This window comes from Populus trichocarpa, chromosome 1 (assembly GCF_000002775.5).
Source record: "Populus trichocarpa isolate Nisqually-1 chromosome 1, P.trichocarpa_v4.1, whole genome shotgun sequence".
Lineage (NCBI taxonomy): Eukaryota > Viridiplantae > Streptophyta > Magnoliopsida > Malpighiales > Salicaceae > Populus > Populus trichocarpa.
In genome coordinates, this window is record NC_037285.2 from 38,657,793 (window position 1) to 38,669,922 (window position 12,130).

A 12,130-nucleotide genomic window follows, 5' to 3' on the forward strand; every position below is an offset into this window, starting at 1 on the left:
GAGAAACTAATACCTTCAATCAACAACGTAAATAGTTTTATTTGATTAATAACCATTTTCGATCATTGTTGCTAACATTTCAATAGCATCATCAACTATATATGCTTTGCATAACCTAAGAATAATTTTATAAATGACTATATTTGGCTATAACCTTCCATTTAGAATGTTTGCCAACAACACAATGGTTTCATCTACCATTCCAAACATGAAATAGATGACTATATTCAGATGTTGAGAATTACTTTTGGATTTAATTAAAATCAAACCAAATTGGAATTGTTTTAGATTTTTTAATCAGTTAATTCAATTTTATAAACTAACAGATATTATCAATTATTTTTTTTAGCTTTCTCAGTTTAATCAATTTTTCAATATTTTTACTCATCTATATTTTAAATTTGTTAACTTGACTCTCAGATTATTAGGAAATCCTTCACCTCCCTTGTTCCAAGGCACTTGGTCATTCCTCCATCATTTGCTACTAGTACTTTAGATCTAAACCTTGAAACAGTTTTGGAGGATTGGATAAAGAAAGCAAACCCTTGCGATGCATTAGGTTATCCTTCTGCTCTACTGGTTAGCTGGCCCGTAGCCAGTTGTGGGCTTGCTTTTTATAAACTACGGAGAAAATATTTCTGGATGGCCGAAGAAATCCCACTTCAGTTGGCGGCCGATGGTGAAAATGCAAAAACAGTTTTAAGACAACATATTCTCTAAAGAGAAGGCCAAGTTCGAATCCCGTTTCCACAAGTAAAAAACTTGTGGGCCTTGCTCAAGGGCAAAGATTGCCTGAAGAACAGCTAAAATCATCTGAAAAACCATAAAAGTTAATTCCATTATCAAAAACAGTTTTAAAAGGCGGTGTCTACAGGTGCTCTTTTCCCGCTAAAACATCAAAATATAATAAAAAAAAGTTTGAAATCCTGCTCAGCTTGCACTTGGTACAAGTAACATGCAGCATGCCCAATCTAAACTCTGGACATCCCAAGCTTTCGCTCAAACAGGCGGCGGAGCAGGTAAACTTGCAGAATACTAGCAGCGACAAGCGCTGCAGATTCAAAGAAGGCCTTGTGAATCGTCCTCCGGCTCATTGCATCATTTACTGCATCCACAACCAGTGAAATTTGTTAGACAACAAAATGATTATAGGAAATTCATTCTTTTGTCTAAAAGGGTTATATATGCTTTTGGAAGCTTGGGAATACAAGAATCAAGTGTATTTGGGTGTGTTAACTAATTTTTATTTCCACCAACAGCAACCCCAGCATAAAAGGTGAGAGTGAGGGGCAAGGAAATTACAAATTTAAAAGTTTTTGACAGTTTAGGTAGTAAGAAAATCTAGCTATGCAGCATATCTTATTCAGATTGAAGCCAATAAAATGTCCTACTAACAAGACTGAAGAACCGAAGAAAGATAGGTAAGTGTGATTAGTGAAGTCTCGGCATCAAAAAAGGAAAGAAAAAGTGAAAAAAACAGACCTTACATCAATTAAATAACAAAAAAGGGAAAAGATCTTGAACATACTAATTGCCTGGCGATCAGTCTGAGCCTCTAGCCAATGTTGTTCAAACTGAATGTTGTAAAGAGCCTCCTCTAATTTAGATATCTGTTCCAACAATGGTTGAAAATGCTCTGCAAATATACAACAAAACAACACCACCTCACCATTCTCAGGATTCAGTGCAAGTACAAAACATGAAGTACACCAAATTACTGCTTACCATCCTTTGCATGCTCGTCATAGTATGAAAAGTGACCAACATGGACATCAAAGTCAATGGTTTCATGGTAAGGAGACTTGTTAGTGAAGCAAAAACGGTGGACTCCTTTCTGATGTGCCACAAACTCAATTTTCTCACTTATCTTGTCACGGAAATCATGAATCTGATCACCAGAAGGTCCCTTCACCTGCAATTTCAAAACCGTTGATGGGTCAGGACAGGAATGATTGACAATATAACAATGTATCAACTGTTACCAGCCTGATAAGACTTGAGACATATAATAGTTGAAATCTCATCATTGAAAGCCATTAAAATCTAAATATAGAAACATGAAAAATCATCCTACTTCCGAGAAATCTGTTAGTTTGGCTATATCAATCTAGAGAAAGCCTTCTGAGTTAAGACAACTGTGTTCCAACTAAATATCCGAGTGACAAATAAGAGAACATGGGATTTCTGGTCATTTGTAAGTTTGTGTTCCTGGCAGCTTTCAATATTCTACTCCATCTACATAATATGGAAGCAAGATGCCTGTTGTAAGCTTCTTATTAACTGCTGTTCTCCAACGGTGTGCCTTAAGAATTTAGGCTTCTTTCCTGTAAAAGTAACCAAAAAACTCCAAAAATGATTGTCATATAATCCTTGTCCATTCATCTGATGGCATCCATCCAACATACCATTATTCGTAAATCATATATGAATGGCTCTACCTCCATGATTTCTATCATTCCAATCACTTTTGCAAGCACTTATAGATGTCAAAATAAAAAAGTAAAGGGAAAGCCTTATTCCAAACATGTTTATCAGATATAAAATCTCTGCAAGTATCAACTATGTAAACCTTCTCCTCAAAATAAATTTTTTCTAGACTAATACATGATATTGCCACACATGTCAGGTATGCTGGTTTAACCTTTAGCCTTCATGGCTACTAGTCTAACCATTTCTCCTTGTGAACACCAATGATGGTTCGTATAACACATTTAAGTTGAAAGGGATACAAAACACCATTTTGCCAGTATTTAGAAGATTAAAAAAAAAGAAAAAGGTTTGATTCCAGAGAACTACAAGATGAGGAAAATCTTTCCAAAGCAGAAATAAATAAATTGTCAGGCATGGAACAGAAGAAACATGTCAGAATCAGCACGCATCCAGTGCCTTATTGAAATGATCTAAGTGGATTATAGACTAGCTTCATAAACATTGCTGCTTCTACCATAACATAATAACCTCAAACATGCTAAAGATACCAAGCAAAAGGAAGTGATCCTTTGTTTTACATTTCATATGACACGGAAAGATGATGAACTGCAGCCCAGAAGCAAGCCTCACTTAGGCCTTTGGATTTTTTACCAGTAAGAAAGAAGAGCAAGATGGGGTGAGGGGAAGGAAGGGGACATGTTTAAGAGATGCAGAACTACTGCTAGTACAAGGAGGTCAAGGGATTGGGAACAATCATGCAGATTCACGGAAAAAATAAATAGTAGGACAAAAGGTTGCTAGAATAGTTATCTTCACATTGCTTCAACTGCCAAAAACTGAAAGGCCAAATTATATCTCACGCAGTTGAATTGAACTTCAAACAGTGATGCCTGCTTATGCATAACGCAAATCAAAAGATAGTCCTAGGAAATTAATCTACCTAGGAATTAAAAAAAGAAGAAAAGAACCAGCTGTCAGAAAGATAGAGAGGGCTTACCACAAGATCAACACCATCATCGCTGTAATGCCAAGACGAATCAACCTTAACTACAACAAAGGAAACATGAACTGTATCTCCTTCATATTTAACATCATGAGAGAAGCATTCTTCCCTATCAATCACAAATCTAATTCCAAACACGGCTTCTGGGCTTGATAACAGTGCCAGCAATAAAACAACAAAATATCCTTTTAGCGCAATTCCCATCTGTGGATCGAAAGGAGAATTTCTAAGTACAGGGTCTGTAACTTATGCAAATCATCAAAATATACAGAATTAAATAACCCCCAAATTGTAATGAATAATACACAAACGTAAGACACATAATTAACTGCAGAATAAAAAAAAAAACATAAAAAAACGAGGAGGAGTTGTAAACGAAAAAAACTAAAAAACCCCATAATTAAATTTAGCTCATAAAAATAAAGATTAGATGGTGTTTCAAAGAGAAAACAGAAAGGAAGGGATCAAAATAACCTAACAATCATAGCAATAATTTACATTAGATCTTATGATTGCTTGCCAAGAGAAACAAGGAAATGAAAAGGGTTTTCTTCTTCTGAAGCTAAAACAACAGCAACAATAATAATTAAAAAGAAAGGGATCAAATCACTCCTTCATTAACAAATCGATCAAAGAAAGAAAAGATAAGTGAAGGTAATTTACCATTGAATTATTGGAATTTAAAGGATTGGATTTGAATCGATAAGCTGAATGATTAATAAGTTTATCGAAATGTAAGAGAGAGAAAACCCTTCGACTTTTGAACCAAAGAGGACACCAAAGTACTTCTCTTCTCTTCTGCTCGAGGATTTGGTTTGTCTCCGTCTAGCCTTGATTCCCTGTGCTTGAGTACACTATAAATCTTTTTCTATCTGCGTGGCATGTTCTTACAGGCCAAACCAACTACTCTGTTGACCTTTATAAGGCATTGGACTGCCAAAGAGGGGGTAAATTACACCTCTAATCCCTCGCGTCCTTGTATAAATAATTAATTAGTAATTGTTGATATTAAAATTAAGTAATCCCTTGATTAATGTTGACCATTCTCTAAATTTTTGTAGTAAAAGGACCTTCTTTCTTGGTCAAATTTCCTTATTTACCTAATTCTATTTTCTTTATTATATTTGTCAAAGGAAAACAAATTAAAAAGAAACATGAAATTGATCAAAGATAGAGAATATTTGGAAGTGTGATAGTATTTGTTTTTTAAAGTGTTTTTTATTTGGAAATAAATTAAAATATATATTTTTTATTTTTTTAAAATTATTTTTTATATCAAAACGATCTAAAAATATAAAAAAATATTTTTTAAAAAAACAAATTTAATTTTGTTTTAAAAATGTTGTTTGGAATGAATTCCAAACAGCTTTTAATCGCAAACAAATTTAAGAATACTAGTTATATTTATTTTTGTGTTTTAAAAACGTTTTTGAAAAAATTTAAAAATTTTTATTTTTTTTTACTTTAAATTAATATTTTTTTAGTATTTTTAGATCATTTTGATGTGCTGATGTCAAAAATAATTTTTAAAAAATAAAATAAATATTATTTTAATGTATTTTCAAGTAAAAAATATTTTGAAAATCAACCATAACCACATTTCTAAACAAGCCCTTAGATGTATAGATTCTAAAACCACAAAATAAATTATTAATTTTGTTAAACTACAATGAATAAGTTATAACTTACTATTGTTCAACTCCGGTCAAGCCTTTCATATTTTTAGTTTTTGGTAACACGTGCTCTCTGCATATAACTCAAATATGCATTACAGATACACGTGGCAAACATATAATGAACACAAATGGTATAAAGGGCTATCTTTGACTTAGGAATGTCAAATAATCCTTGTTTATATACCCTTCTCATTAACTAGACATATATTCATTTATATTATTCAAATAGAATATTGTAATTATGTTTTTATTCTTGTAAAAAAATCAAATGCTTTGATTTGGAGGGTATTTAGATCTTTTCTCAAGATTTATTAGTTACTAAAGGATTGACCAGGTATGTATGTGTTTTTTTTTTAAGTGTAGTAAAATGACTCAATTACCTTTTAAGTTACAATCTTTGAAACTAACAGACAAAGATATTTATATTTTTTTCACTTTTTAAAACACGGTAAAATGGCTACTTTACCCTTAAAATAAAAAATAAATAAAACATGTGTCCAGGGGTCTTTTGGTCCTTTCACTTTGTTTTTTTTTATTGTTACTTATTTCATAAAGAGCAATTTGATCTTTTTGCATAGATTAAATATTATTTAAATGGAAAAAAGATGTCGGTGCGTGTGACACAAGCGCATGCTCATAGAGGAGCCCGCGCATTACGAGTTGCATGTGTGATGCCTCTCAACATTCAAAAAATACCCTTCCATCGTGTTATTGAAAGCGTTGTCATGTCCTTTTCCTGTTGGTATGGCGCGTGTCGACGACGGCGAGGCATTTTGTTGCCAATAGGGCTTTTTTTTGTTTTTTTCTCTCTCCTCCCTTAAAAATTGCAACTTGGTCCTCTTTGTTGTTGGTATTTCAACTTCAGTCCTTATTCTTTTGATTTACTAATTTTTGTTATTAGCCCTATTGTAGAAGTTTATTTGTTTTCAATTTCATCATTCAATCCTAATTTGTCATATATATTTTTTTTCAATTTGGTCCTCATTCTTTTTATTTTTTATAGGTTTTTTGTTAAATTGATTTTTCTTTTAAGTTTCACCATTCAATCAAAAATTTGTTTGTATTTCTTATTTCAATTTTGATCTCCATCCATTTGATTTTTTTGTTATTAAATTGATTTTTTTTTCAATTTCACCCTTTAATTAAAGATTAAATTTATTTTGTATTTCAATTTAATCCTCAATCTTTTAATTGCTTTTTTTTAATCCTTTTGTATAATTAAAATTATTTTTTTAGTTTCATCCTTACAATAAAATATTATATATGGGCTTTGTATATCCTAACTATCAATTAATTAAAATTTGGTAAAAACTATAGTTGAATAATTAAGAAATACTCTAAAAGGCTTAGGGGAATTACTGTTCCCCACACCACTGTTCAACTAGAGACAAATCACTGTGGATTGCCACAATAATTTGTATTTTTAGTCTTTTTTCTTCTTCTTCTTTTTTTTACCTAATCACACTCCTAAGACCTAAATTGATGGTCAATTAAAGCACATCTATTAAGGAAGGGCAAGATTCAAATAAATGAGACTAAAATAAAATAAAATAAAATCAAAAGCAGCAAAAAATATGGTTTTTCTAAACTTGTAGCTGTTTACACTTTGTTCCTCCAACTTTTCAAATTATATACTTTTAGTCCCTAAAAATTCATGAAAACCAATTTTGGTTACAAACTTTCTTTTTTTTTTTTGATCCCTGATTTAAGAGAGGAGAGAGAAAGTGGTGGGATTTCGGTGGTAGAGAAAGTTTTGGTTGAGACCGATTCTGGCCACGAAAACGGGTTATTTTGGTGTCAATGAGTTTCTTTTGATGGGAAGAGTTTATTCAAGGTGTTTTTATTTCCCTTAAACTTTCCTAAAAAGGTAGATCAGAACTCGAAAGGAATTTTCGTTCCGAGTTTATTGTGGATTTTTAAGTCAATTTTTGGATTGTCAGAGGCTATGAATATGGTTGAAAAAAGATTTTAGGGTTTGTTTTTTTTCAAGTCAAAATACGGTTGAAAAAATAATTTTCTTTGTCTGAAACATATTAGCTTGGTTTTTCAGCAACCCAGAATTTGAGCAAGGTAGGCGACGCGTCATCTACCTCGGTGACTTTTTCAAAGAATTAAGGAGCGGATGACAGGTCGTCCGTCCATTAAGAAAAATTTTAAAAATAAGGCCCAGGCGTGTGGGCTGCTCTAAGCCCTCGCGCCTGGGCCTTTTTCTGGAGGCAGAAGAGCTTTGGGGCTTTCTAACTCGAGAGACTGAGTCTTTTTTTTTCTTTCAAATTTTTATTCATTAAAATTTGATTTTTTTAAAATTTACTTATTTTTTTTCAATTTCATCACTTAATATTTGATTGATTATTATCTAGGTAACGTAATTTGTTTCATTTTGATATTTTTTTCTTCCAAATACCTTGATATTTGATTGGTTTTTAATTTTATAGATGTCTATTATAGATAAAAAAAAAATAGAAAAAAAAATTGTTGAATCCAGTTAATTCCATGACCTAGGCAATGAATTTGGCTGGTTACCTTTGGTTGAATAGGGATCAGGTTTTATAATTTTTTTCTTAATTTATTTAATTAAATATATATATAAATTTTTTGAATTTCACTAGAGATTTTTTAATATATAAAAACACGTCGTAAAAACCTGTTTATATATTTTTTTAAAAGAAATATTCAATCCATAATAAAACACTCTTTAAATAGCAAGTTTTTCAATGAAGCATCATTCATATCACACAATAAACAGCAGCATATAACATGTATCCATCAAACCAATGGAGATAGCGAGCAGCCACTAAGACCAACAATCTCATCAAGCATACAAAGTATAATTTTCATACCCAAGTAATCTTCGATATCAGCCTTCGCAATGAAGAAAGATGATTCTTCCCATTTACTTTTTGCTTGGGTATTACTGTTAAAAAAAGCATGTATGAATGAAATATGGGTAGGAGATATTTCTTGCAAGCACATCTTATTAATTCCTTAGATTGAACTTGGAAATTATAATATAAAAAAAAAAGGAAGAGGAAATTATTATAGGAAAGAAAAAGTGGTACAAACAAGGAGAGCTGCTAAAGAAGATTTAACTGCAACAGAGCATGGCATCCGGCCCTTGTCCTTCCTTAGAAGAAGGCCTTGATACAGAGGCAAGTTGACGATGACCAAAACCCCACAAAGTAGAATTTGCAAAGGCATTGTCTCATGAAGTCTATCAATGCTGTCATTCATGATCACCTTTTTCACTGTTCCGGCAAGGCAAAATAAATTGAGCATCGCAAGCGTGGATAAGATTTCGAACATTGGAGAGGTGGCTCCAAACTCCATCATCTCTTTCTCGTATCTTTGCGAGACGTCTTCATCTGCTACTTTGTCTGTGATTACAAATGCTGTTTCACCAAATCCTAGTGTCTTTAAAATGGTGTCGATAGTGGCGAAGAGATAGGAGCTTGTTCTTTTATATAGCCAAATTCTTTGGTCGTTCCACCAACCTAGGACTGTCCCGTCAGCCCAGAGAAACTCAACTAGGCTGTAAATGTATTTGGCAACTATCACATATGCAAATGGTAGGAACCATGGGCTTGAAACCTGGAGCAGTAGCAGCAAAATATAGTCAAGCTCATCTTCTACGGAAAAAGTAATTCTCCTATATATTCAAGGATCTCCCTTAAGAGTCCTCCTAGCTAAGCCAACTAGTGCAGCTGTTTTTAGAGGGTCTTTTTAGCACTAGTAAGAAGTCAATCGTGTAACTGCGGAATAGGGATATTAGGTGAAGGCACGTTTGATAGGAAATGGGATAAACAAAAGAAGAAAATACCTGGGGAAACAAGGATATGCCTTTCAGGAGAAAAAGCGAGGGAACGATGGAGTAGTACAGAGTTGCGAAGCAGTTAGAAGCCCAGAAACAGTAGCAGCAATACCCCAGTTGAAGGCCAAGTCTGATCCTGCCATGTGCATACCATGCAGGGCTGTACTTGGAGAGCAAAATCTGAAAATCACCTTCAGACCATCGTTTGTGTTGCACAAGTACCTGAGGTAAGGTGGTTGGTGCAAGACCTAAGAATGCTTTCCTTTCTGGATTGAAATATGCTGATTTCCATCCTTTGCATTGGATAGACAACCCTGTAATCACGTCTTCCACTGGACATCCATATTTCAACCCCGTCTGTAATCAAACATTCATTTCATGAAATTTTAACTATGTTTCTTTTACTTTTATAATTTCAAATGATAAAAGCAGGCAGGCTGTATGTTTACCTCATTCCCCCATTTTGTATTTTGCTCATAAGTGCAGCTTGCAAGAGTTTTTGTTTCTTCTACTAATTCGTGAACACTTTGTTGTCTTCTATGATCGTTATGTTTTTTCCATTCAATCTTAGAATCCTGACTGAATTCCCTTCCACAGAGAGTATCTCTCCTGTGAAAGCAGCCAGTTCCAACATAAAGAGGGCCTCCATAACCATCCGTACCATGGAATTCCACCTTCATGATCAACATGTGAGAAAGAAGTGAAATAATTAATGACATAACATGAAATGAAAGGTAGCTCAGCTGGCATTAGATCCAGCTCCTCCTAAGAGATCTCTGAGTTCGAAACTCGAACCTCTCCTTTGAAATATTAAAAGATTGAACAATGATGTACATACAACGTATATACTACTACTCACATTGGTGATTACACGCAAGGAACTGCTGTATAGGTCATTCTTAGTAACGTTTGCGAACCACTGTGGGAACTGCACAAAAGCAATGTCATGGCTCTTTTCTTCATCCATGAAGAAGCAAAGTGCATCCCGCACAGTTAGTGGATCGTTTGAGTACATATCACAGTCTAGACTGAGAACGATCTGTCCATTGCTAATCTTTGATGACACTCTTATCTGCACATTTATTTTCGTAAATGTGTTAGTATCCTTGCTTGGGGGTACTGCCCACGATAAGCATGTAAACGAACAAGCATATACAGCTTACCAAAGCATTCATAGCCCCAGCTTTGAAATTGTGGAAATGTTGGGGTCTCTTTTCTCTAGCCAAGTATACTAAAGTAGGCAATGCACTCCCATCAGTATCCGTGGAACATGGATCTTTCCCGTCAATCAAAATCTGGCAGCAAGAAGAGAGAAAATAAACAATTATCAAACAGCTAGTTCGGAGAAATTATCTGGTCGAGTTTCTAGCCATAATTATATAAATTGAAATAAGAAAAATAATGCTAGCATATACTGGTGTCAAAAGTTCTTGCTTTTAGAATGGTGTCATGATCTCTTTTCGATGAGTAAGAATCCCACTGAGAAAATCCCTCATGTTCCAGGCGTGCTTCTTCAGGGATTCTTCCTAACATGGTTGCTGTTTCAATTCGATCCGCCATTTCTTGGTACAAATTCTAGGAAGAAGGATAGCAAGCTATATTAATTATACATGACTAAATATATATATGGATTCTATCAATTTAAATGATTGGTTGTATGAAAAATCAATTTACATGCTTGATTATATGAAATCTGTTTAAAAAGTTTTACAGCATTCCTCTATTTATATTAATCACAGCATCTTTTACTTTTAAATTTTTTTTAAAAAAAAGGCTAAGTGTCACACATGAAGTATATATGAAACATATTTGTAAGAAGTTGTGATCACTTCCAACGGTCTAGACAATAATTTAAGTGGTGAAGAAAATAATTAAAACAAAAACATCAGCAGAAGCTGCTCAATTATTCATCAATAATGCAGGCAGGAAGTTTATTTGTACAGAAACAATTAACTATTGCACATCAACTGCAGATTCATTGGAGCAAATCTGTTCTTGCTTATCCGAGTGCGTCATGGATGACCCAGTCCTCTGTTCCTTCTTCTATTTTAATCCTAATTAATTGGATAAATTATATGTCAATCCCACTCTCAGCGCCTTCGGACACCCGCAAGTCAAGAAAAAACAAGAAAGATTATAGCACTCAAGGTTTAATTAGGTAAATAGGGGCGAAAAGGTTGACTTTTACCTTGATTGCCATAAAGTCCATAGTCTGACTCTGACCGCCACCGTCTCCTGTAGGAGACTCGGATACAAAATAAGCAGCTGGTGACCTTGGTTGCACGTTGAACTTCTTGCAATATGGTAGCCATTGTTTTGCAAATCTAGATGCCTCCAAGAGAGCATAGAAAGTTAGATCCGATCCGGCATCATCCGACAGGTAAATGGCAAGCTTCTCCGGTGGGTAATCATAAGCCATGACCGATAAAACAGTGTTCATCACCATTATCGGTGGCTCTATCACGGGGTCTGCCGTGCACACAAATACGTCCACCCGAGGCAAGTCTTTCTCATATCTGTTCGGACACAATAGAAACGAGAACATTAATGTGAGCTCCGTAGAGCTATTCTTTTCCCCTTTATTTCCTGCACGAAGAGAAAAACTTTGTTGTTTACCTTAGAGAGAGCCTGTCCTTGAAGGTGAGCCTGTAAACCTGGTTCCACCTGAGAGCTTGTGTGAGGATCCAGTAAAAACCGAACCAGAGCTCAGCTCCAAGCAACCCAATCCAAACCCATCTCCCTTCTTCTCCATCTCTCGGTATGTTGCTTACTCTGTAAAACAATATCAAACATATGCCCACAAACAAAGTCACTGCAAAGGACCTAAATAAGACCAGACCCCTAGCTCTCTTTGTCTCGAACAGAGGAAGATACTTCTCACTTCTCATCTCTCTATAATTCACAAACAGATCAGAATCACAAATGACCCTCAAGTTAATACCTCGACATATATAGATAGATATACTTTTGTCTGAATATGGACCCATGCAAACAGGGGCGGAAGGAAGAGGGGCAAGCATGGGCCCGGACCCTCCCTGAAATATTCCACTGCTGTAATATATATATATATATATATATATATATATATATATATATATATATATATATATATTATTAGGTAATTAAGTGTGGAGGAGGTTTTTTATTCTATAAAAAAGAGTTTTCTTACTATAATTAAGTGTGATTTTTCAATTTGATTTTTTAAAAATTAAT

General features: G+C 34.2%; 1 protein-coding gene across 2 annotated transcripts; it reads right to left on the reverse strand.

Moving 5' to 3' along the window:
* Positions 1–814: 814 nt before the first annotated feature.
* On the reverse strand, positions 815–11,841 carry LOC7485116 (transmembrane emp24 domain-containing protein p24beta2). Of its 2 annotated transcripts, XM_024586784.2 has the most exons (12): positions 11,534–11,841; positions 11,106–11,433; positions 10,352–10,492; positions 10,081–10,212; positions 9,777–9,989; positions 9,367–9,591; positions 8,927–9,274; positions 8,200–8,697; positions 3,428–3,637; positions 1,726–1,912; positions 1,529–1,636; positions 815–1,105 (listed from the first exon to the last, which is right to left on the reverse strand). In XM_024586784.2, the coding sequence occupies exons 1-12, from the start codon at positions 11,803–11,805 to the stop codon at positions 972–974; spliced, it is 2,796 nt and encodes a 931-aa protein (XP_024442552.2). In that variant the 5' UTR covers positions 11,806–11,841; the 3' UTR covers positions 815–971. The 2 variants fall into 2 exon arrangements, with proteins under 2 accessions (XP_024442552.2, XP_002300382.1); XM_002300346.4 differs by lacking the exons at positions 8,200–8,697; positions 8,927–9,274; positions 9,367–9,591; ... (3 more) ...; positions 11,106–11,433; positions 11,534–11,841 and adding an exon at positions 4,097–4,265.
* Between the last annotated feature and the right edge of the window lie 289 nt (positions 11,842–12,130).